This window comes from Canis lupus, chromosome 15, assembly GCF_003254725.2.
Source record: "Canis lupus dingo isolate Sandy chromosome 15, ASM325472v2, whole genome shotgun sequence".
Taxonomy (NCBI): Eukaryota; Metazoa; Chordata; class Mammalia; order Carnivora; family Canidae; genus Canis; species Canis lupus.
The window spans coordinates 8047689-8073400 of NC_064257.1; the positions used below are offsets into that span (position 1 = coordinate 8047689).

The 25712-nt window shown below is 56.7% G+C and overlaps 1 protein-coding gene across 1 annotated transcript in view; it reads left to right on the forward strand.

The window, feature by feature from the left end:
* CSMD2 (CUB and Sushi multiple domains 2) overlaps positions 1 to 25712 on the forward strand; it is a 489398-nt gene that overhangs the window by 295729 nt on the left and 167957 nt on the right. The window contains exons 14-20 of the mRNA XM_049094020.1: positions 362 to 688; positions 4224 to 4418; positions 15085 to 15223; positions 16189 to 16376; positions 17545 to 17733; positions 17973 to 18089; positions 24317 to 24532. Coding sequence (XP_048949977.1) covers positions 362 to 688; positions 4224 to 4418; positions 15085 to 15223; positions 16189 to 16376; positions 17545 to 17733; positions 17973 to 18089; positions 24317 to 24532 — 1371 coding nt within the window. The remainder of the gene's footprint in view (positions 1 to 361; positions 689 to 4223; positions 4419 to 15084; positions 15224 to 16188; positions 16377 to 17544; positions 17734 to 17972; positions 18090 to 24316; positions 24533 to 25712) is intronic.

Genomic DNA, 25712 nt, shown 5'->3' on the forward strand with positions numbered 1-25712 from the left:
GCCTCCCCCAGGTTCCTCCAAGGCTTTGGTCTCTGGAAGACAGTTGCCCAGCACCCCCGTGCATAGTTCCTAGTTCCGTAGCTTTGAAGCTGCCTGAATCCCGCGGGCACACCTGTCATCCCATTTAGAGACCTGGGCCCGACGTGCCCTGCCCCCCGCTACCCCGGAGACCGTGTCCGCCGAGGACCCAGCAGGCCTCCCGCCCAGCGCCCAGCGCCCAGTGCCCAGCGCCCAGCACCCAGCGCCCAGCACCCAGCACCCAGCCAGTCCGCCCGACCCCGGTGTCGCGTTTCTTCCTTGCTCGTTAGGCCCAGCAGGTGTCCCCGGGCGCTCCCTGACCTCCCCTGCTCCTCTCTTGCAGTTTCCTGCTTCTTCAACTTCACCAGCCCGTCCGGGGTCGTCCTGTCACCCAACTACCCCGAGGACTACGGCAACCACCTCCACTGCGTCTGGCTCATCCTGGCCCGGCCCGAGAGCCGCATTCACCTGGCCTTCAACGACATCGACGTGGAACCCCAGTTTGACTTCCTGGTCATCAAGGATGGGGCGACGGCCGAGGCCCCGGTCCTGGGCACCTTCTCAGGAAACCAACTCCCCTCCTCCATCACAAGCAGCGGCCACGTGGCCCGTCTCGAGTTCCAGACCGACCACTCCACGGGGAAGAGGGGCTTCAACATCACCTTCACCAGTGAGTCCCCGCTCGGTCGACAGCGCCCCCAGGGAGGAGCAGGATGAGAGGGGCCCAGAGCCGAGGGCTGGGCGGGGTCCCATGATCAGAAACCAGAAAGCGCTGGCTGCTGGCCGGGGTGCTTTTCCTCGGATTCCCTCTCTTTTGAGCATTTGCTTCCTGTAGGTGTGACGTGTAAGGTCCAGCCTGGGCCCTCGCTTCTCCCTCCTCCCTCCACCTCCTGGAGGGCAGCTGTGTCACCCGTCCTCATCGCCCACCCCCCTCAACGTGCCCTCCCCTCCCCCGCTCCTTGAACACCTGCTTACGGTTGACATTGGGTGTCCCCAGCGGGGCTCGCGCTCTGCTTGGCCCAGTTCCCACCCAGGAGTTGAATCAGGAGCAAAGGTCTGCAGTGGCGGCGTTTCTGCTTGGATCTGAGGCTTAATAAGCTGTGTTATCGGGGCACTTCCCCGTTGCCCTCTTGGGGCCACAGTCCAAAACCTGTACCCTCCCAGTTTCAACCCTGGGCTGCTTCTCTAGAAGCAGCCTGAAGCTAAGTGCTAATCCTTTTCATTCCTGTGTCTCCTGGGACCGTAGCGAGGAGGAGGGCGCGGGGCCGAGAAGCAGCAAGACTGCCAAGGTAGCAGCAGGTGCTCATGGGTCATGAGGAGCCGTGGACCGCGCGAGCTCAGCCAACGCCGAGCAGGCGGGTGGGGCTGAGGCTGCACCTGCGGGGCAGGTCCGCAGATCTTCTCCGGGGGCCACCGTGAGATGCAAGCGCCCACTTCGCATCCTGCCCCACGCACAAACACGCACGGAGCCTGGCACCTCCCCCACACAACTGGGTCCCCGGGCCCTCGGTGAGCTGGGGTCGTTGGGGACCTCGGGTCCCAGGGCACCGCCCAAGCTGGAGCCGCTTCCCAGCATCCCTTCCATACCTTGAGGAACACAAGCACACTTGCTAGCAACAATCTCAGGGCGTGCCTCTTCCCGGGACACCTGCCCCCGCCGCCCACTGGAAGAGGACGCAGGGCCCAGGCCCACGGCACCGCCTTCCCAGGCTCGCACTGCCGCTCCGGCCTCCAGCTCATCCACATGTGCTTGCTCCACATGAGATCATGAGCCCTGGACAGCTGGGGGCTTGCATGCTTGCCTCCGTGTCCCTGTGGCCAGCCCAAAGTCTGGACCCGCTAAGGATCGGCAAGTGCTCGCGGAACTGAGAGCTCCATGAGTGACCAATGCCCTTTCTCCCCTCCAACCCGGTGGGAGGCAGGAAGAGGAGGGGCGAGAGGCATCCTAGGGACGGTGAGGGCGGGCCACCCCGCAGGCTCAGTGCCGGTGCGCAGGGCAGCGGCGAGCCGGGGACGGCACTAGCTACTGTGTCCCGCCAAGGGCCCACTTTCCAGAAAGCAGCCGGCGCTGAGTCCTTGGTGGAGGCTGGATGGAGAGGCAGCAGGCGGGGACCTGACCCAAGGGAGGCTTCCTCCCCAGGGCTTCTCCGCTCCTGAAAAAATGACACACGTACAACACATACACACGGTGCAAACAGGGCATGTCAAAGAACAAGTGTTAATTAGGCCCCGGAGCCCCCCCACCTCCACCCCCAGGGATGATTCTCGCCAGACTTTGCTGTTTCCAGAGATAGTTGGGTGCATAAATAGACATAATTGCTTTACACTTGGCCCCGTTGCTAAATCAGAATACCCAAGGGGATGAGGCCCTGGAATGAACATGTTTGGAGTGTTTGGAGCTGATGCCAGGGTAGCGGGTGCTGCAGGAGTCCACGGGCAGGTGTCGGGGGACAGACCTGAGGCTCCTCGGTCACACGTGGCCGACGATCATGTGGGCCGAGCTTCAGTCTGCGCCGCGTGGGGGCCCCCCTCCCAGAAGCCCCTCCGTTGCAAGACAGCACTGGGCTGCTCCTCATCGTGCTCGCTTGAGGTCGGCGCCCCGGTAACAAGGACCAGCGATCCCCCTGCACGCCCAGCGCTCTGGGCAAAGCGGGTCCTTCCTCCTTCTGGGGCGTTTGAGCGATGATGCGGGCGGCTGCCACCCCCAGCACCCGGCGCGGCCGTACCCCGTGGCCGCCGCTGCAGGCCGCCCTGCACAGGTTCAGGAGCCAGGCTCTGTCTGCCCCTTCCGCACGCCGGGAAACTGCGGCTTGGAAAGGCGCACGGGTATTAAATCCTTGACTTAGAGCCTTTGCCCCTGACGTTGGACGTGGCTCCATAGTCCCTTGTGGCCCCAAGCACCGCCCTGCTTCCGCAGCATCTCTTGAAATGTCAGGCAGCCTCCCGGCCATTGGCCCCGTGAAGGAAGCTGGGGCCCAAGTGTGGGGGCGCCCACCCGGCTCCACAGGGGATCATCACCTCATTGCCACATCAGAGGCCCCCCGCGCTGGCCTCCACTGGGAAGGACGCCCGGGTCTGCGGGGCTCTTGCCTCCAGCAAGACCCAGCAGCCTCTGAGGCCCTTGTGTCCCTGGTTGTGCACGTGTTTCAACCACTAGGGGATTTCGGAGGCTTGCAAACGGGTGTGCCCGCCCAGCCAGGGCGCCCGGTCCCCTGGGGGGCTCCGTCCTCACGACAGCAGGGATGCACGGGGCGTGTGGCTCAGAGGCTGATGCTCCAGAACCTGGCGCCCCTGGGGAGGGCGGGCTGGGGACGTGCTCCGTGGAGGCAGAGCGGGCCTGGGAGGAAGGCAGGGGATTCATACCGCGGAGTCCTTACCATCTGTCAGGCGCCGTCCCAAACATCCTCCACTGTAGGATTCATACCAACTTTCCTTTTATTTCTGTCCCAAAATGACCCTGCCAGGGAAGTACGGTCCCCACTTTATAGGTCGGGAAATAGGCTCAGCGCAATTACATAAGTTGCCCAGAACTGTGTACTGAATAAGAGGCAAAGCCCAGTGAAACCCGCACGTGCCCTCCCTCCCGTGCCCCATGCCCCTGCGTCGTCGCTTGTCTGGACGGGCGAGAGGCAGCCTGACGGCCGCGAGGAGATGAAGGGAATGGCTTCCGACAGGCTGGGGGCCAGGGCACCTGCTTTCTGATGCTTAGTGTCTATTAGTGTCACAGGACTCAGAGTCCAGCTCATCTGCAACATAAATGACCCCGTAACTGTCTGCGGTTAGGGCAGCGCGGAGTGCATGTGACAGTAGGAGGCCGCCTGGCTCCTAAGCCACGTGGAGCCTCAGTTTCCTCATTTGTAGCCTGGGGTCATCGTGCCGACCTCATGGAGTTGTGCAGGCTGTGAATGAGCTGACGTGGGATACACTTGGCCCCGTGCCTGGTCCCAGGATGCCCGTTGGGACCAAGTGGGACTGGGTGCTCAGGACGGCGGGAGAGCCAGTGTGTCAGTGTCCTGCTCTCTGCCCAGGACAGCTCCGGGTCCCGGGGTCTCTGGTTCTGGGGCACCTGCCCCGCCTCCAGCACAGCGGGTCTTTGTGGAATGGCGGGGGGGCCTGGGGCTGGGCTTAGAAGCTCACTTTCTCCGGGGGGTGGGGCCATCTGCGCACCGGCCTTCCTAATCACACCCTGACCCCCTTCCACACAGCCTTCCGACACAACGAGTGCCCTGACCCTGGCGTGCCAGTGAACGGCAAGCGGTTTGGGGATAGCCTCCAGCTGGGAAGCTCCATCTCCTTCCTGTGTGATGAAGGCTTCCTCGGGACCCAGGGCTCGGAGACCATCACCTGCATCCTGAAGGAGGGCAGCGTGGTCTGGAACAGTGCCGTGCTGCGCTGTGAAGGTACGTGCGGGCCGGAGCTTCGTCACAGACTCTGCAGAGGCCCAAGAGAGCCGTCTGTGTGGTCCTTCCCCCGTCCCAGGCCCTGGGCGGCCCTCTCACCCTCACCGGGGTGGCAGGGCTCTGTGGAATGACTTAGCATAGAAATTTGCATTGTAACTGGAGGAATGCTGGTTTGAGGCCATCAGGCATGAGGACGCCTCTTCTCTCAACGGAGAGCCCTCTCCGAAACCCCGCTTCCAGCTCCTGCCCAGGGGAGCTCTGTGAGCCCAAAGCATTGTCAGCGCTGCACAGGCTCAAGGCTTTCAGGCTGCCTGGCACTCTCTCCTCCACGTGCCAAGCACCCGGGCCAGCGTGTGGGAAGGCCAGGAGAACGAGCGGGGGAGCCGCACAGCACACCCCGCCCGGAGCTGACGGGTGGGAGGAGGATGAGCGGGGACCGCTGACCACTCGGTGCGTGTGGCGGAGCATCTGAGTGCAGGTGGGCTCTCAAGCCCCTGGGCAGAGGCTGGAATCCTGGCAGGTCACCTTCTCCCTCTGAGCCCCTGTCTGCTCCAGCTGAAAGCAGAGGGAGTGATAAGAACAAGGTATAAAGGGCAGCTCCTGGTGTAATGTGAGTTCCCAGAGGGTTCGCTGTGCTGCTGCTGGGTTGGAAGCTCCTGAGGTTAGGGCTCCTCCTTGGCCCCACAGCCACAGCTGGCAAATGGTTAGACACTTAGATGCTTGTTCAGTACTGGTTGGTGAGTTACTGGATGGAAGGATGGATGGATGGATGGATGGATGGATGGATGGATGGATGGATGGAAGGAAGGAAGGATGGATGGATGGATGGATGGAAGGAAGGTTGGATGGAAGGATGGATGGATGGATGGATGGATGGATGGAAGGAAGGAAGGTTGGATGGATGGATGGATGGATGGAAGGAAGGAAGGAAGGAAGGAAGGAAGGAAGGAAGGAAGGTTGGATGGATGGGTGAAAGACCTTAAAATATCTGTTCTAGGTTAGTCCCTCCTAATGGCCTCCAGAGCCTGACCTCCCCTGCACCGACTGTCCTTTGCCTCTACCCTGGTGTTTACCCTCTGAGTCACCCCGGGCAAATGACTTGGCCCCTTTGTGCCCCAGCTGCCCCATGTATAAAGTGTAGCCTGGCCACAGGGTCATTGTGGGCATGCACTGTCCTTGGAGCAGTGGAGCCGTGTCTGGCAGGGAGGCAGCATTCAGTAGTGTTGGCCATGAGGATTATTTTAACCCAGATTTTAACCATTTCTTCACCAGACCTGTCAGATAAGTACTGCTCCACTTTGGGGGTTGGGTGATGCTCATCCATCCTTCCGGGCACCGGCCTCAGTCCTGCCCTGAGCAGATGGCTTTTCCCCCCCACGTTCCCACAGTGAGGTCCACACAGTCTCACTGCTATTTTCTCCAGTGGAGTGACCTTTTTTGGAAATGACCAAAGCTTTAGAGTCAGAGAAACAAGGTGAAAGTCATAGCTTCACGCCTTCCCAGCCGTGGAACTAGGAGGTGACATCAGCCCATCCTGGCAACAGCGGGGTAGCGGAGCGTGTGGGTTGGGGCTGCTTGCAGGTGAGGCACAGCCTCTGCCAAGCCCCCGTGCAGAGTCCAGGTCTGGAGGACTGTCCACCTCTCCTTCAGGCGCCCTCATCCTCCCTCATCCTCCCTCATCCTCCCTTCCGACGTCTGTGGTTGGCCTCTCCTTGGCCCACCTCCTCTAGGACACCTGCTGTCTCTCCTCAGCAGACCCTTCCCTTCTCCTAATTCCTTTTGTTCTTCGGGGGCCACTGCTGGGCCGCTCTCTTGGACACTTGGTCCCCAGTCATTTCATCTTTCCTGACCAGCTCCGCGACCTCTAGTCCTGTCTCCCCACCCAGTTCCCCGGGGGGACGGGAGCCCAGGCTCCCAGTGTCCCCAAGGCTGCGGGGGCCCCATCCTCGTGGGCTGACCAGCACCCGCCCCTGCACCAGGGCTTGGAAGCTGCAGACTGCACCCTCTGTGCGGCCTGCCCTCCTGGAGCGGGTGCTCCTTGAGCCCAGAGCTGCTGGTGCGTGGGGGCCCCGAGGCTGTGCGGGCATGCCCGACAGGACTAGACCCACTGTTTCACGGGGCAAGATCCTGATTTGGGGACTAAAAGGGCCCCGTCCGTCACTCGGGTGGGTGGGGGCGGGTGGGGGAGTGCCAAGATTGGAGCGCATCAGACACAGGGAGCACCCCAAGATCCGCACAGGGACGAGCCTGCTGTTTCCTCGGGGGGCTAGCCGCTTGCTGGCTGCTGGCCTGGCTGTCAGGGACCCAGATAGCAGCATATCGGGGGGCAGAGCGAGAGACCCCAGCTCGGGTGGTCAATCCCGGGCTTAACACCGTGGGGCAGTCGGGGTGGAGAGGCCCCTGAGGACACGGACCCCCCCCCCCCCCGGGGCTCCTCTCCCCCGTGTCCCAGCCCCGGGAGAAGCCTGCTTTGTAATCAGCATCTTTTGTCTTTTCCATTTTTTTTCTCATTGTGTTTTTGATTAAGTGTCCCCACCTTGTGGACAATTAAATGCAAAAGCTAATAGTCTTAAAAAAAAAAAATCTTTTAATATATGCTAAGAGCCACTTAGCTTCTAAGAGGCTCTAATGGGACAAGGGAGAAAATGGCATCTTCCCCTAAATTTAGAAAGAAGGACGATCATCCGGTTGCTCTACTGCAAAGTCGGCGAACTTTTTCTTAAAGGGCCATCTGGGGAGGTGTCCTGGGCTTCGGGGCTGGAGGGGCCTCTACTCAGGTAGACGGTACCTAAGTGGACGGGCTGGATTTGGCCCCCAGGCTGCCCCCGGGTGTCTCTAATAAATAAATTTCTTTAAAAAATCTTTAAAAAAAAAAAAGCAGGTTTTGACTCTTCCCATCCTGATAGAAAATTAAAACAAAAGGAAGTGTATTGTCTGTGGCAAAAAACCAAGAAGACAGGACCCCACATGGAAGCGTCAGAAATTGGCAGCATAAAACAGAATGACAGCGGTGAGACAAACACATCAGTTATGACAGTAAAGGTAATTAAACTCCCTATTAAAAGACAAAGAATCTAAAAAAAAAAAATTAAAAAAAATAAAAGACAAAGAATCTCAAAGAGGGTTTAAGAAAAAAAAAAAAAAAGGCTGCTTATAAGAATACCCAGGGTGGGGGGCGGTAAAAGGAGATCGATCATCTACAGTGAGTACGTAGACTCATTTTTGCAGTAATACTTGGTGGTTGTAAAAAAATCTAAGCAAAACAAACAAAAAATCTAAGCAATACGTAAGTGCGATTAAGTTCAAACTGAAAATCCTCATTTCCCCACCCGACTCCCTCGCACAAAGTGGTTTGAGTTTGGTGTGAACGCGTCCACGTTGTTGCTCTCCGGGTGCAACACCCCATGTGTTACTTTTATAATCAGAAAATTACAATGTCCTCTAGAAACGACCGAAGGCCGGTTCTCCCCTTGCGCACAAGAGGAATCGGAGTCATCGTTGTCGTAGCTCATTTAGGCCTCAGAGGAAGGAGTCGGGGCGATCACTGAGGCCCTGACATGATCTCGCCAGCTCGCCTGGTCCCCCCCAACCCCAGGAGAAGGATGTCGTCCTGCTCCGAGCGCAGGAAAGCGGCAGCCAGCCAGGTGGCTTGTCCTGCCTGCGACCCCCCCAGCCACTGACGGCCAAGCGTCTGCATCGCCCTGGGGTCGAGGCTGAGTGCTCCGTGTAGGTCGGTGTACAGAATCCTCACGACAACCCCAGGAGGTGAGAACCGCTGTTGTCCTCCTGTCCCAGATGAGACAGCTCAAGTGCAGGGCAGTGACGTGATTTATCCACAGCGAAGTGCGTGGGACGGTCAGGATCCCAGGCCGACAACCGCTACTTTAAAAAAAAAAAATTATTTATTTATTCATGAGACACAGAGAGAGAGAGAGAGAGAGAGAGAGGCAGGGACACAGACAGAGGGAGCCCGACATGGGACTCGATCCCGGGACCCCGGGGTCACGCCCTGGGCCGGAGGCGGCCCTACACCGCTGCCCAAGAACCAGTACTTCTAAGCACCAGATGAGGCCTGCGTGGTTCTCGTTCTGGGCGTGTGGAACTGCTTCTGGCCACCGGCACCTCCTCCGAGGGGGCGGTCAGCCTGGCGCTGCCCCGTCCACCCGCAGTGGCCGGCAACCTGGGCCCCAAGCCACACCGGCCGCTTCCTAACTGTGCTTCTGGACCCGTGGGCGGACCCCTTGTCCCGGCTCCCGCGCTCTGCGGTCAGGCCCACAGCGGTGCCCGCCTCACGGGGGGTCGTGAAGGCAAACGCACGGGGAAAGAGAAAGCTCGGCGTCTAGCCCCCATGAGGCTCGGGGAGGACTCGCTCTTGGCCCCCTTGTGCCCCAGCTCTGTTTGCGGGTGCTCCCCGCCTGGCGCAGCTTGAGCGGTGGGGAGCAGGAGTCGTGGGCCCCGTCACGGGGGCACCAACCCCTCACCAGCAGCCCGGGGCGCCATCGGAACCGAATCCCACAGCTCTGGAAGCTAGAAGGCCAAGGTCGGGGGGTCTGCAGCAGCCGGGTTCCTCCTGAAGCCGCTCCCTTGGTGGCTTCCAGATGGCTGCGTCCTCACGTGGCCTTTGCATTCTCACCTTACGGGGACGCCGGTCCTACTGGACCAGGGCCACGTCCTGATGATCTTATTAACCTTGCTTACGACTCTTTCAGGGCTCTCGCTGCAAAGACTCCTGGGGTTAAGGCTTCATCCTATGAATGTGGCAGGGGACGAAGTTCGGGCCTAACACCCCGTCTGTCTACCCTTCAAACAGGATTTCGTTCCTTCGACAAAGTATTTATTGAGCACCTGCCGTGCGCGGGCACTGGGTCGGGCACGGGGTCCCTCTGCGGTCTTGGTCCTGAGCTCTTGTCTGTGTGCAAAGCAGGAAACCTCCCCGTCTTGGCTTCCGTTGTGTGTGTGCGTAGGGACTGTGAGTGTGAGCGTGAGTGTGTATGAGTGTGCGTGCATTTCCTTTATGTGCCCCCCACGCCTTGAGCGGAACGTTCCAGACAGCGCACGCCAACCACACAGCTTCACCGGGTCCAAACTCACAGCCTGTTTTGCGGCATCCGTACCCCTCCCCGTCGCCCCCGCCACTGCCCCCTTCTGGGGTGATCGTGGAGCAAATTCCAGGCGAAATGGTTCATCCACAGCATTTGAGTGTGTATCTCTAGCAGATAAGAAGAACTCTTTAGGACATAAGTGCAATACTATTGCCCTCGGTAGCTCAGTGGTTTAGCACCGCCTTCAGCCCAGAACGTGATCCTGGGGTCCCAGGATCGAGTCCCACGTCGGGCTCCCGGCGTGGAGCCTGCTCCCCCTCTGCCTGTGTCTTTGTCTATCTCTCTCTGTCTATCATGAATCAATAAATAAAATCTTTTAAAAATAAATAAATTAATTAAAAATTTAAAAATGAAAATAATTACTTAATACAATCAAATTTCCATAATTGTCCGACACTTTTTTTTTTTTAATTTTTTAAGCCAGAACTCTGCTCGGGTTCCCACATCACAGTTACCTGCACACTTGTCAGCTCTTTCAGTCCGTGGATGTCTCCCCCTGCCCCCCAGTCCCGGCGAATATTTGTTGGCGAAGCCGCGTCGTTTATCCTGAATTTCAGTGATCACATCCCTGAAAGGAGGTTGTTTAACACGATCGTCTCTTTCTTGTAGTTCCTTTAATTGGCAGTGGGGTCTAAAGACCTAATCAGATTTAGGTTCCATTTTTTGACCGGGAATATGTTGCGGCCGGGGCTCTGCGCCACCGTCAGAGACACGCAGTGCCCAGCACGCTCTTGTTTGAGGATGTTGAAGCCACCAGCGGGATTGAGAACGTTGTGCCCAAGATCGCGAATCCGAGAAACCACCGAGGAGCCGACACCGATGCAAACACACGAGGTTTTATTCACAAGCTCAAGCTTGGGTCCAAGTATACCCAACACAGCGGAGCAGGGACTTGGACCCCGAGACTAAGAGGCGTAGCAGCTTTATAGGGACCAGTGGCCAATGGGATTCGCAGAAAGTTGCACAGTCATGCTGGTCCACATGCATGTGGCTGATTGAATTACATTTTACCCTAAAGTATCCATTTGAACTGGCCTATCACTGAGCCAAGTTCCGATTAGGGTGTGCCCCGGGCTTGACTAGGGTGGGGCAGCGCCCCTAAGCAATAAGCAGGTCAGCACAAGGCGGGTGCAGCACAAAATGGAGTTAGTCCTGCTCTGCTTGTCCAGGGGTAGGGGATTTTTGTTAAATTTCCTGGGTCCCTACAAGAAGTGCCCACCTGCCACCGTTTCCTCCTGTTGTATGAGCTCAGATACTTAAGGAAAACTTGCCCCCGTCACCTCCTCGGTTACCCTGATGTATAGTTCAGGAAGGAAAGGCAGAGAAAAACCCCATTATTTTCCTTTATTTATCAGTTTTTATTCAATGAGTCGATCCCCTAACATCGCCTAAAGTTGGACGTTTTTAAATATCATTACATTTTAGTGGATTTAAACAAATCCATCGCAGTTTTCCCTCTAACCCACGTGCCGGTTGTCCCGTTGGCCGGTGGGAGCCTTTAGGGAGCGGCCCAACCTCCTCTAGAACAATCTCTGTCCCCGACCTGGAATCAGCCATTTCTCCAAGGAGATCTCCAAGGATTTCATGTCTCCAAGGAGACCAAAAACGTCCATTTTTGGTGGAAAGTGGTGTTTGGAGTCTGGGCACCGGGGGCGATCGCTGCTTCGCTGCTCCGGGGTCGGCCCTTGTCTCCAAGGCTTTTCAATGAACTGAGCTGAAGATAAGGATGCGGGACGGGTGCGCTTCATTTCAGACATCAGAAGGCTCTCTTCTCGGCTCCCTTGAGGTCACGTCCGTACCCGCGTCCGTTCCTGCTGAAGATTCCAGCCCCGTGGACGCCCACACAGCTTCCCGTCCTCCCTGGGACACCCCGGGGGTCTCTGGGCGGCCCCACCCCGACCGCAGCGGCCCCGTGACTACTGAAAACGGTTTAAGCTGCTTTCCTTCCGACTGCTCCTCCTCCCAGACGCTCCTGGGGATGGCGGTGCTCCGAGGCCTCTTCCAGGAGTTCCTTCATGAGTGGTCATGCCCCCCAACCGGTCCCGGACCATATTCGCAGACTTCACACCCTGCTTGCGAGTTTTGGCAAAATGGCTCATCAGATTCAAACCTCCCTTTTCAGTAGTGAAAAAATATTTACGGAGTCCCAGACATGAGCCTCCAGAGGGAGATCCGTGTGCGGCAGTCTGGCTTTGGCCCCGTTTCCTCTCCGCCCTGTTCCCTCCGTCTTTCCGCAGATGATCTGGAGTTGCGGGCTTCGCACCGGTCGCTAAGGGGAGTCCGCGTGTGTGCGTGTGTTCTCCCGCCGCTCTGTTCGATGATTGGAATCGTGCGATTATTTTTTTACCTCTTTTTTAAAAAAAGATTTATTTATTTATTCATAAGAGAGAGAGAGAGGCAGAGACACAGGCAGAGGGAGAAGCAGGCCCCATGCAGGGAGCCCGACGCGGGACTTGATCCCGGACGCCGGGGTCACGCCCTGGGCTGAAGGTGCTGCTAAACCGCTGCACCACCAGGGCTGCCCACTTTCTTACCTCTTTACGTCGCTTTTTATTCACTTACTAGTATATTCCGGGGACCACTCCCTGGCTTCATACAGAACGTACATCATTCGTGCTTGTAGCCGCTTGTCCATCCCGTTGATGACTCCGGTTCCTTCGCGCAGCTCCCTGTGGCTGCCCAGGTGGGTTCCTCCCATTGTTTTGCTCCTGTAGATCATGCTGCTTTGTACCGCCCCGTGCGTGTACGTATATGTATGTCCCTTCCTAACCCAGCAAGAATATCCTCGGGAGAGAGTTCTAGAAGCAGAGTCGCTGGGTCAGGGTGGGTGCGCGGGAATGGTGCCGTCCGTTTCCAGAGTTCCCTTCGCGGGCGTCGTGCCGTCTGTGCTTCCCGTGGCAAAGCACCGGACACCTGCTCTCCCCGCACCTCCGGTGTCACCGAATTTAGGTTCTGCCCGAGTGATGGACGAAGGTGTTTTCTCGTTGTTTTAGTATGTATGTTTTCTCAGAACGAGGCCCCCGGACGTTACAGGAGCCCGGAGGTGCCCTCCCCGCCCCGGGGGGTTTTCTCCCTGGTGCGTGAGGATAAGCCAGAGGGTGTGAGGGCCCGGACGCATGGAAAGGTCCAGCAGCCCGGGAGCCGCAGAGACGAGCCTGCAAGGCAGCACAACAGCACAGCAGATCCGGCTCCCCGACGGGGTCGTACGCACGCCTTGGTGGTACCCGAGCTCTGAACGGAGGGCGGCCCGGCCAGGGAGGACCGTGCGATCGACGGCTCTCCGGAAGGTCAGCAAGGAAGTGAGGAGCTCCTGGTGCACCGCCCGGGCGGCTGGATGCGCTGAGCCGAGGCCCGGAGACAGTCCCTGCTTCTACCGCAGGAGGACCCGGGGCCGAACAGTGGCCCCCGCCCCTGGTCCCCACCACGCGCCTCCACGGCTCACGCATGCATCAGAGAAAGAGCCGAATGCACTAGCCGGCGCAGTGCGATGCAGCACTGGGTCCCGAGAGCTGGGGTTACCCAGGAAGAGGCGACATCCCCATGCCACGTTCGCTGCCAGCGTTTGATGTGAGTGCTGACGTCATCCCTCCATTCCTCCGTGCCTCAGCCTACGAGGACTGGGCGGTAGTCGCCACCGTCGAACAAGGACAGCCAAGGCATCTGCCTCCTAGGGCTGCAGTTGCACAAAGACCGTCCTCGTTGGAGCCTGACGTGCATAGACTGACCGTCCTGGGAGCCGTTCCCGCCAGTCGCAGCGGCCACACCCATCCGGGCCGCACGGGGACTTGGAGGCAGGGGCCTTGCGGTCTCCGCTGTTGCCTCATCGGATCCCCGTCTAGTCCCTCGGCCTGTTCGGCCTCCGTTTCCTCGTGCGTCAAGTGGGCATGAAGCCGCACAAAGGTCGTGCGCTATTAAATGCGCTGATGCCCACCGAGCAGCGCCGTGCGTCACGGGCAAGAGCTCCCGCCGCATCCGCCGGTGTCGCTGTTCTTCGTCACGAGGACGTGTGAGGTCCTGCGGGGTGCTGCGCAGTCGCCCGCCGGGTGGCTCAGTCAGGCGAGCGGCTGGCTCTGGGTTTCGGCTCCCCTCGAGCCCAGCGTCGGGCCTCACTCCGGGATCCTCTCTGTCTCCTTCCACCCTCCCCTCCCATGGCCTGTCTGTCCCTCTCCGTCTCAATTTTTTTTCTTAAAGAACGTTGATTCCTTTCAATCTTACCAAGAAGTCCGCAGAATCGACGGAGGGAAGGTGCGGTGTCCTGGACCGTGTTTCGTGAGACTTATCACCCAGAGAAACGTCCGAGACGGCGCAGAGGCAGGAGCGCCGGGTGGCTCCCGACGCCCTCCTGTCCTGTTAGGGGCTTGTCTGGCACCTGCTCGCCCCACAGTAGGGGATTCCGAGGGACACACGGGATCCTCAAAACTGGCACCTGCTCCAGATTCACGGCGTGTCCCTCGGCCAAGTCCTGTGCCACCCGCCAGCACGGGGCCACCTGCTTTGCCTCCATAAACCAGTCTCGGCTGTAAAACGGGCCAAATTATAGCCCCCCCATCCCCTCCCGCAGGCAGGGTCTGGGTGGTGAAGAGTGGGCATGAGTGTCCCTGTGAGCCCGAGGGCCGGTGGTGGCAGTGACCGTGGCTGCAACTGTGACGTCCTCCTCATCAGCCGGCAGCTTAGAACCATTGGTGAACAAGCCCTGCGTCTCCGTGGCTTATAAGCAGGAGCTGAGACTGCACGCCGTTGAGCTCCGGTCATCAGGTCCCGGTGCTGGCTCTCGGGGCTGCGGGGGCAGGAAAGCTCCTGGCGCTGCCCCGGGGGCAGGACGCCGGCCACTTGCGTGCTCAGCTCTCCGGTCAAGGTGGTCACGTGGCCAGGCAAACAGTGAGAAGGGGCGGGAGGGGACCCCAACCAGCTGCACCAGGGCCGAGGGTTGGGCTGCAGGGGCACCGGGGAGCTGCGGGGTGGGCACACAGAGGCCGAGGGCCTGAGGACGGGATCCACCCCACGCAGCGTCTGGTGCAGTCACCTGCCACGACCGTACTCGTCGGCCCTTCCACGCGTCCCCGTGTGCGCCCAGGCACTGACGCTCACTGCTGCACAGCCGCGTGCCTGTGTGCCCGGCCCTGGGCCGCCGGGACTGAGAGCACAAGCTCGGTCCTGGCCTCACGGAGCTCACCTCGGCGCAGGCTGAGCTGGGGTCCGCCCACTGCCCGGGGCCCAGGGGTGAGGACGGGGCCCTGCTTTGGCCGCCAGACCTTGATGCAACGTTGAGCGAGGAGCGAAGGCAAAACCGGTGCGACCTATAGCCGTCCTGCAGGCCTTCAGAATGGCAGAGGGCTTTGTTTAAAGGATTATTTTTATTGCTCCCCTGTGGCTTTTAATAAAAGTCCAAGTGATGTAACAGGACACATCTGTGAAGGTCCCAATACCCAGAACTCACGGTTTATATAGTTTGCATGATTTTCCATAGAAATGAAAGCAGGCAGACACATCTTACAGAGGGTTTTTTTTATTTGTTTGTTCACTGGTCCCCCCAAGAAAGCTGCTACTGTCCCTTCTGTCCCCAGCTCCCTGCGGTGGTCACCTGACTTCGCCCAGCGGCACCATCCTGTCTCCGGGCTGGCCCGGCTTCTACAAGGATGCCCTCAGCTGCGCCTGGGTGATCGAAGCCCAGCCGGGCTACCCCATCAAGATCACCTTCGACAGGTGCCTGGAACCTGCAGGGAGCGGGGGCAGGGGCTCCTTAGGGGCGGTGCGGGGTGGGGGGGGAGCCCAGGACTGAGGGGCAGGGCCAGCACCGGTGCTGGGTGTTGGCAACGCTAGAGCTGGCGGCCCTGGATGCAGACGGGCCACACGGGCTTTGCCCGTGGCGTCGACTCCACCCCGTAGTGGGGTCTTGTGCCCTTTAGGGCCGGGGGAGTGAGCAGGACGTGGCAGGAGTGGCAGCCCTACAGATGCCAGAGCCCTCTGTCCCCTCGGCCCCAACGATGGACGGTGGGCAGGTAGGCTGCGTCAGAGGCGGAAGCAGGCATTGGCCTCTGAGGAGCGTAGCTCTGAAAAGTGCGGTGTGGGAAGTCTGACCCAATCCACTCCCCCCTCCCACCCCGGAGGTGCCCCCCACCTTGGGGACGGTCGCCACCCATATGGGAACCCGAGCAGCTTCCAGACGAAGCACCCAGGGCCTGGAGCAGCGCTGCCCCAGCTTTTCTGTGAGAGCCCAATAGTGGATATTACGCGGCTGGGGGCCCCGCTGTGATTATCGGTCGCACATTTTTGCTTTTTAAAAACACACGCCTTCGTCAGCGTTAGACTCCATTCTTAGCTCGTAGGCCGTATACAGAAACAGGCTATAGGACAGGTTGGCTCTGGGCTGCAGCTCAGTGCATCCTGCTCTAGAACATTCTGACCCCCGTGAGGCTGTCGTCCTTGTGCCTCAGAGTCTTAAGGTGGGTCGTGGCCCAGGCTGCAAGGGGGCCCGAGGGGGAGCCCAGCCACGGAGGAGGCGGGCTGCCGAGCGCGGCGCAGGAGGCCCTTCCCTCTCGCAGGCACATGCGTGCAATTTGTATTAAAAATGTCCCGACCCGCCCAAATCGGGTTATTCCGAAGCCCTGGGTCAGGCAGGACCTTTGGTCACTTGCAAATTAGTAAGTTTGCGTTCCCATCTTTGGCAGGTTTAAGACCGAGGTCAACTACGATACTCTGGAAGTTCGAGATGGACGGACGTACTCAGCACCCTTGATCGGGGTGTACCACGGGACCCAGGTCCCCCAGTTCCTCATCAGCACCAGCAACTACCTCTACCTCCTCTTCTCAACCGACAAGAGCCACTCGGATATCGGCTTCCAGCTCCGCTACGAGAGTGAGTATTGGCAGGAGGCAGACGCCTAGGTGGGAGGGGTGGTGCAGGGACCCGGGACCGTTCCAGCAGGGGGCCCCTGACTCTGCCCCCACGCTCTTGGAGGGCCTCCCCTACCCTCCGCGTCTGTCAGGAGCTCGAGGGGAGCGTTTGGAAACGAAGCTGGTGACCTGCCACTGCAGAGCCGCTCCACCTGCGGGACCATTGGCTGCCACGTGCCCAGCTCCTTGGGGACAGAGCATTTGAGGGAGGTGAGGTTGAAACATGATGGCATCTCCTGCCTGCCTCGCCCTCCCTCACCAGCTTTTGCATCCATCTCTCGTGCCTCCATGGAACGAGATGCCCGTCGCCTCCACCCCTGGTAGACCGGTACAGAATGTTACGGTTGAGAGCACCCTGAGGACAGCCTCATTTTCTGACTCATGGGTCAGAAAATGGGTCCCTAAGACCTGGTGTCCCTAAGACAATGGGTCCCTAAGACCTGGAGTCCCTAAGAAAATGGGTCCCTAAGACCTGGAGTCCCTAAGAAAATGGGTCCCTAAGACCTGGCATCCCTAAGAAAATGGGTCCCTAAAACCTGGCGTCCCTAAGAAAATGGGTCCCTAAAACCTGGCGTCCCTAAGACAATGGGTCCCTAAGACCTGGCGTCCCTAAGAAAATGGGTCCCTAAGACCTGGTGTCCCTAAGACAATGGGTCCCTAAGACCTGGCGTCCCTAAGAAAATGGGTTCCTAAGATCTGGCATCCCTAAGACCTGGTGTCCCTAAGAAAATGGGTCCCTAAGACCTGGCGTCCCTAAGAAAATGGGTCCCTAAGACCTGGCATCCCTAAGACAATGGGTCCCTAAGACCTGGCGTCCCTAAGAAAATGGGTCCCTAAAACCTAAGACCTGGGTCCCTAAGACCTGGCGTGCTGTCTGAACCATAGTGGACGCTCAACGTGTGTTAATTGAATGAATGGATGGATGAACAAAGAAGGGAATCCGCTTGTTCTGTCCGGCAGATAAGTCCTCAAATACCCTTGCAGCAGATAACGACAGCCACACGTGACATGGGGGTAAATGACGGCCAGCTGTCTGTCACCCAGGTTCCCCCTCCCCGCCTCTGTGACCGCTGGGGTTCCCCTGCGGCGACAGCTAGCTGTCTGTTCCAGCTCTGGGCTCTCTTTTCCAGCTATCACTCTGCAGTCAGACCACTGTCTGGATCCAGGGATCCCTGTAAACGGGCAGCGCCACGGGAATGACTTCTACGTGGGCGCTCTGGTGACCTTCAGCTGTGACTCGGGCTACACACTAAGCGACGGGGAACCCCTGGAGTGTGAGCCTAACTTCCAGTGGAGCCGGGCCCTGCCCAGCTGTGAAGGTGAGACACATCCCACAAGGGGTGTTGAGGTCACGGATTCCTTTCTTGCTATGAGAAATCAGGAGCTGGAAGGCGCACAGCCTCTCCCACCCATCAGCGAGGGTTGAGGGCTGAGAGGAGATGGTTCCCAGGCTCCCAGGCTCCCAGGAGGATTGGTTGGTTGGGGACAGGGGTGCAGGGGAGGGAGGGGGGCCTCCCTGGGCCACTGCAGCCTTTCACCACCTTCTTTACTCCCACAGCACTCTGCGGTGGCTTCATCCAAGGTTCCAGTGGGACCATCTTGTCACCAGGGTTCCCTGACTTCTACCCCAACAATTTGAACTGCACCTGGATTATTGAAACATCCCATGGCAAAGGTGAGTGGTTAGGCCTGTAGCAAGTGTTGGGATGTAATGTGGGCAGGGTGCCACATTCCTCAGGCCAAAGTGACCTCGTTGGGGGGGGAGTGTCTCCCTACGTAGGGTCCTCAGGGCTTGGTCTGCATTTTTTCATCAACAGGAAAACTCCTAGAAGCTTCCCATCTCTTTGCATCACAGAATTTGTGCAATGACTATTTTTAAGACTCTAAAATGTCCATGCTAGAAGAGATCATGGAGGTTAGCAGCTGTCTAAACCTACATAATGTAGGGTTCTTCCCTAATTGCTCCCCATAAGATGGCACCACACCTAAACACCCCCAGCGGTGGGAAGGTGGCCAACCCGCTTAGCAAATGGGCACCTGCTGTCATTTTTTTGATAGATCTGACCTGTCCTAATAGCCTATTAGGTGTTCCTGAAGCTTTTCCCCTTGTTCTGTGTCCTGGAGGAACATAGGATCCATCTGCCCTCTTCCTTCACATTCACCCTTCAGACCCTGGACCCATGATCCTCTTCTTACATAGCTCAACTGTTCCTCAGATGCCATATTCCTCATATTCCTCATATTCCTCACCAGGTTATCTCATATCCTCATATCTCATATATCATATCTCATATCCTCATATTCCTCACCAGGTTATCTCAACTCCCCTACCATGAATGGTCTTTGGAGGTCTGAGTTCAAAGTACGGGTGCTGGTTAGAAATAAACAGTAAGCAAAACAGTCTTTGATTTGACAAATATTTATTGAATAATGCTACTGACGTGGGCCGGGAATACATGGTAACCAGGCACGTATGGCTTCTATCCTCGGAAGCTTATTCTGAAGCTCATCCAGGGTCGTGGTTCTTAACCCCTCTGCACTTTAGCAAATACATTAGTGCTTAGATTGCACCGTAGAGCTTTCGGTTCTCTACGCCAGAGGTGGAAAACAAGCATCCTTGAGTTCAGAACACTTCACTAGTAAACCTGATGCATGGCCTTGAATAAGTACCTCTGATCTAGGAGAATTAACATGTAGAAAAGCCAAGAAAACATTATAAAAGAAAGAGTAACTCTTCCAGATTGTAAAATGTTATTGGCTAAAATAATTCTAACAATGTGGTGTGAGTGTTGGACACACAAACCAGTGCAGGCATATAAAGGTCCAGACGTAGAGTCCTCTGCACACGTGTGTGTGTGTGGGGGGGGGGGAGTTTGTGCACACGCACACTCATGCGTATGTGTGTGTGGCGAGAGAAGGAGAGACAGTTTATAGTATATAATTAAAGTGTCATTTCCACTCCACTGAAGAGAGAATGGATTATTTAATAAATTGTTTCAAAACAGTAGGCTTAAACACTTGGGAAAGAAGGAAAAGGAACCAAACAGACCTCATACATTCAACTACATAAATTTCAGTATAGAAAAACATGAAAAAAAAAAAAAAGAATAACATGAAAATCTAACCTCAGGTGGGGATATACTATAACAAGTTATACTAAAAGCAGAGTCCATAAAAGCAAAGACTGTAAGATTTGATTAAATAAAACTTGGGATGGGTTTATGTAAAAAAAAACATAAAAATTTCAGATAGTAAGTGAACAAAATTATTTTCAACGTATATAATCAACTCAAGATTACCAACCTGGGGGATCCCTGGGTGGCTCAGTGGTTTAGCGCCTGCCTCTGGCCCAGGGCGTGATCTTAGAGTCCCGGGATCGAGTCCCACGTCTGGCTCCCTGCATGGAGCCTGCTTCTCCCTCTGCCTGTGTCTCTGCCTCTCTCTCTCTCTCTGTGTCCCTAATGAATAAATAAAATCTATTTTTAAAAAAAAGATTACCAACCTGATGCATGAGGAGCTCCTAAAAATTGTTAAGAAAAAAAAATAATTAAAAAATTAAATTAATAAAATTAATTAATTAATTAATTAATTAATTAATTATAAACATTATTAAGAAAAATACACCTGGTCTCCAGGCCTATGAAATGAGCAAAGCTATAAACCCTTCATAATAGAAGAAATAGAAATGAAAGGACACTGACCCCACTCATAATTAAAGAAATGAAAAGTCAACCAGTAATGAAATAACCATTTCTTCTTCCAAGTCAGCAGAGAAAATCCTAACAGTGGGAGACAGTGTGCAGACACAAGCACTCTTCTTCAGTGCTGACATTGTGTGAAATAGCTGAGACTCCCTAGATGATGATTCCATGGTATGAATCAGAAGCCTTCAAAATATACATGGACCAGCAATTCCACTCCTTAGAATTTACCTGGAAAAAAAAATACTATTGTACATCAAGATGCAGCTGCAATGACACTTCCTAAAATACTTTATTTATTGGAGGATTAGTTAGCTACTCAAATGTCCATCAATAAGGAAATGTTGAGGGGATCCATGGGTGGCTCAGTGGTTTAGCACCCCCTTTGGCCCAGGGCCTGATCCTGGAGGCCCGGGATCGAGTCCCGCATCGGGCTCCCTGCATGGAGCCTGCTTCTCCCTCTGCCTCTCTCTCTCTGTGTCTCTCATGAATAAATAAATAAAATCTTTTTTAAAAAGTAAGGAAATGTCGAATAAACATATAACCTGTATATAATGCAATACTGTGCAGCTACTAAAAGGCATAATATGAGGGAATATTTAAAAACCTACAGGGCTGGGGTGCCTGGGTGGCTCAGTCGGTTAAACTTTTGACTCTTGATTCTGGCTCAGGTCATGATCTCAGGCTCATGGGATCAAGCTCCACCCTCTCTCTCGCTCTCTCTTTCTTTCTCTCTCTCTAAAATAAATAAATAAAATATTTTTAAAATTTAAAAAAAAATAATAAAGACCTACAGGGATAGTTATAATATGTTGTTAGGTCAAAAGAGATGTTTGCCAAAAGAACATATTCAGTTAATAAAAAAATAAACAAGGATATGTGTGTAGAAAACTGTCTGGGGCAGCCCAGGTGGCTCAGTGGTTTAGTGCCACCTTCAGCCCAGGACGTGATCCTGGAGACCTGGGATCGAGTCCCACATCGGGCTCCCTGCATGGAGCCTGCTTTTCCCTCCACCTATGTCTCTGCCTCTCTCGTGAATAAATAAATAAAACCTTAAAAAAAAAAAAAAGAAAACCGTCTGAAAAGATATGCCCCAAGATGTTAGTGGTACTACTCTCTTATTTTCATCCTCTCACTTTTTTCTAATTTTGAGCAATCAACATATATTACATGTAAACTATACTATTTGTATAAAAAAAGAAATTAAAAAAAAAAGCCACTTAAAGACTCCCTACGTGTACTTCAGCGCTTTCACTTTTGCCTTTAATAGGCCTGGCCTAACTGGGATTAGGATGGCGGGGAGATAAGACTCTCTAGGCAGTCTGGGTGAGGCTCCCCCCGCGCGGTGTCATTCCCAAGGAGAGGTGGGATCGGGGCAGGGCTTTGATCATCCTGCAGGGCTCTTTCCACCAAGGCTGGGCCAGAGTTGGCCACCGCAGGAACCCCAGGCTGCTCTAATAGGGAAAGAAAGCAGCTTCCTCGGGATCCTTAGACCAACAGCCTCCTATAGTCATAATTTTCTGTCTGGCGTCTGTGATTATATGGGTGTGTGCTTCTTTATGCTTTTTTCTATGTGTGTCTTTGCCTAGAAGTCAATGCAATTCAGATATTTAGCAAATGCTTATTTTATGCTTGGGCTTACGCTGGGTGCTGGGAGAACCCAGTAGAGCGAGCGGCTCTGGCATTGCCTGCCCTCAGGAAGTTCATGGTCCAGTGGTAGGGACAGACCGTCTGACATAGCACAGCCAGGAGTGGTTAGAGGTGTCACACCTCCGGAGGCCAGCCTGGGGCTTCGTCAGGTGGGCGTCCTAAAGTTGAAACCAGGCCAGGCCTCAGGGACGAGCAAGAATTAACCAGGATAGAAGGTGTCCCGGGCTGAGACTCAGCACAGGGTCACCGGGGTATGACCAGGTCACTAAATGGTCCTCAGAACCATTTAAAGGCTTCACCAGATGCTTAGCGTAGAGCTCAAAATTGTAAAGTCGCTGGTGTGAGCCCATAGCCCTTGCTCACATTTTTCAGCCTCCTCCTGAGCCCCGTAAGCACTGAGTCCTAGCTACATTGAGACTCCTTCAGTTCCTAGAACTTCCCAGACCTTCATTGTCCTCCAGAGCTCTGTGCATTGGGATGACGGCCTTCTCTCTGGAACATTTGCTCCCCTTGCGCCATCACCATCACTCCGCTACGGCCGGCTCTTCATCTTCTGAGCTCACTTCCTCCACTGAGCCTTTCTGACCCCTTCTCCCCGGCTCTGGGTATGGGTTGGGTTTCCCTCCGTGGGCTCCCACACGATCATGCGCCCTTCTGCGCCCATATCTTACCCCACTGTACAGAATTTCCCTTATCTGTCTCCCCCCAGACCCTGATCTCCTTGAGAGACACCCCTGCCTGGTTTCTGGCCACTTCCCCAGGCCCTGGCTCTATGCCTGGCACACAAGGAACTCAAGAAATATTCATATGAATCGAATTAGATGGAGCCCAGACCCTTCTACAGAGGGCAGTGCGTGTAGAAGGATCTCAGGTTAACAGATCCATTAGGCTAATGACTCTGATTGTTTGTTGTGGTCACTCCAGTGAAGTGTGAGTTCGTGTGTGCACTTGTCACACCAAATTTGGGTTCAGACTCCAACGTGGGGCCTGTCTCTGTGACAAGGTCTTCACTGTGTCACAATGGCCACAGGAGCCCCAGGCAATCAGCGCAGCTGGGAAACCCAGGGGCTCCACCTCGGTTGTTTGCTCATCCTCAGGATGCCAGCCAGATGTTCACCCCAGCGGAGGCGCTGAACAGTGGGGTGTGGGGCTTGGTGCTTCATCAGCTCCAGTTCCCCGTCCAGAGTCTGATCCGCCCTCCATCCAACCTGAGGTCCGGCCGAGCGGGAAGGGACGTACGTTCCACTGAGCCTTTTCCCCAGCTCTGTGGCCTGAGGACAGTTTCTCGTGTGCACACGTGTTTACGTGCTGGGAGGATAGGATACACGTGGGAGCACGTACCTGTGCACCCCCAAGGTGCTCATGCCCCTCACGTCAAAGATTATGACCCCGTGAAGCCTTCCCACCCCTCTTGCTCTTCTTCTTCCATGTCCCCATTCTGGACTCTCACTGTTGACGTGTCTCCCCCACTACGCTGGAGACCTTTCTTGGTGCTGAGCCCAGGCCTGGCGCTTAGTAAGTGCTTAGGAGCCATTTCTTCGAGGAAATAGATAAATAGATGCATCTCGGTTGCCTGGCACGGGACATTTACCAGCGCTTGCCTGGTTGCACCACCCATACGGGGCTCTGCGTCCCCTACCCCCACCTGTAGCACCCCAAGTACCCGGGGTCTCCAGCTCCCATCCACAGAGGGGCAAGACTGTGAAAACATCTAGGGTGTATTTTAGCAGGGAGAGCTTGGCTCCAAGCATCATCCCGCAAGAACCCGTCAGTAATTGTGTAGAGACGTGTTCCTCGGGGTCCCTGTGCCTCCCGAGCTCCCGGGGGTCGCTAGCATGCAGGCTCTCCCTGGAAGGTCCCTGGTGGAGACTGATGTTCCGCGTTCCTAGGGAGCCCGCCGGCGATGCCTGTGGACTGGGAATAGTGAGTGGATCTAGCCCCAGCTCTGCCTCCTGCTGCCTGGGCGGCCTCGGACAAGTGACTTTAATCTGTTTGTGCCTCAGTTTCCTCAGCTGTATAATGGAGATGAGCATAGAGTCATTGGTGGGATTCCCTGGGTTTTCCTATCTTCTCTTCCAGCCGGGAGGCACCAACCGTGGGGCAGCCGACACCCAGGGCACGGTGACACGCAGCTACTGCGCGTGACTCGCTAGCGAGCGGCACTGCCCTGGGTGACCGCTTGGCTTTCCGCCCCCAGCACATGCTGCACTACGTTTGACACAGCGTCTGTCGCTCCGAACGGTAGCGGTTCGATGTCGTGTCCATCGGCCTCCTCGCCCCCTGGCCTCGGGTCCCCGCCTGTGGGACGCGCTTGTCAAATATGCAAATACTCGTTGAGGAATGAATGAGTGAGTCTATGAATGAATGAATGGTCCCTCTCTGCGGACCCAGCTGTAAGTCTCAACTCTGATAACCGTGACGCGGCGTCCCTGGCCCACGGCGTGTCGGATCATTCGGGCACCGTTGGGCTGGGCTCCCGGATGGGCCAGTCCGTGCAGACCCCGTCCTGCAGTGGCGGCCGCCGTCCTGCAGCCTTGCGCTCTCTTGGCAGGTGTGTTCTTTACGTTCCACACCTTCCACCTGGAGAGTGGCCACGACTACTTGCTCATCACCGAGAACGGCAGCTTCTCGCAGCCCCTGAGGCAGCTGACCGGCTCGCGGCTGCCGGCCCCCATCAGCGCCGGGCTCTACGGCAACTTCACCGCCCAGGTCCGCTTCGTGTCCGACTTCTCCATGTCCTACGAGGGGTTCAACATCACCTTCGCAGGTACAGTGCGAAGCGGAAGCGAGTGCGGGGCGCTCGACGTGTCCCTGGGCCGCCAGCGCCCGCCTCGCCGGCAGGTGCAACAACAGGGACTTGGGCTCCACACAGCGAGGCCCTCCCCGAAGGCGCCGGGAAGCAGGTTCCGGGGGCCCCGAGTCCCAGAAGGTGTTTAAGGTCCACCCTGAAAATCAGCCACGCTGCTGCTTGGACCAAGGCGCCCCTCCCACCCCAGTGTCCTCCGGTTCTTCTCCTGATTTCACCTGCGCTATGTCACGGCCCCAGCAATTAAAAAACAAATCCAAACACTAAGAAGGGGATTGGAAATGAACGTGGCGGAGTCTCTGAGTCCCCTGTGGGGCCGCCCGCTCCTGTGCTGGTGGGGAGTGACAGGTATCTATCTCTGTTTAGGAAAACTGGAAAGGAAGCTCTTTAACTTGGCATTCAGGAAGCCAAGAAGACCCCTCGCTGCTCCAGCCCCAAGGCCTCCCAGCGCCCCTCGAGTCCCGCTCTTATCACACAGGGTCCCCAGGGTGGGCAGGAGCCATCTGGCCTCTAGGAACAGGGACGCGGCCCAGCCCAACCACGAGCCGCCCCTGCCCCAGAGCCCCCCACCTGCCCGGGCTGCACAGGGCTGGGCCGAGGGCCTTTGCAGCCGCTGCGTCCCGTCCCGTCCCGTCCCATCGGAGGGACCCTCCTCCTCTTTACCACATGGAGCCCGGGGCACTGTGGCCTAAAAGGGGGATACCGTCGGGGACGATGGGAATGGCCACCTCGGTGCCATCACCAGAGGCTGCGGGCAGATCCCCGGCCGTGGGTGCGCCCTGAGGCCCAGCCCGGCCCAGACGGATTCCTTCTCCCGCCGGGCATTGCCCTCAGCTGGGTTATGCGTTCGGATTCTCCAGAACCAAGCTGACGGAAATTACCTGGTCGTGTGGGGACACGAGGCAGCCGAGTCCCCAAGCCCAGGCTTGAGCTTAACGCAGCGCTGAGGGCCATCCTCGCGCCCCCGGGCAGCACGCTGGTGGCTGAGGGCCCCGGCCCGACCGCACGCACCGCCTCCGCCCTTCCTGGGAGCTCAACCCCCCTCAGCTCCGGGCTCCGAGCTCCATGCGTGGGCTCCGCCGTCCGGCCCCGTCCCCGGTGTTCCCGTCCCTGCGGTTCCAGGTCCGCCTCTGAGCCCGCT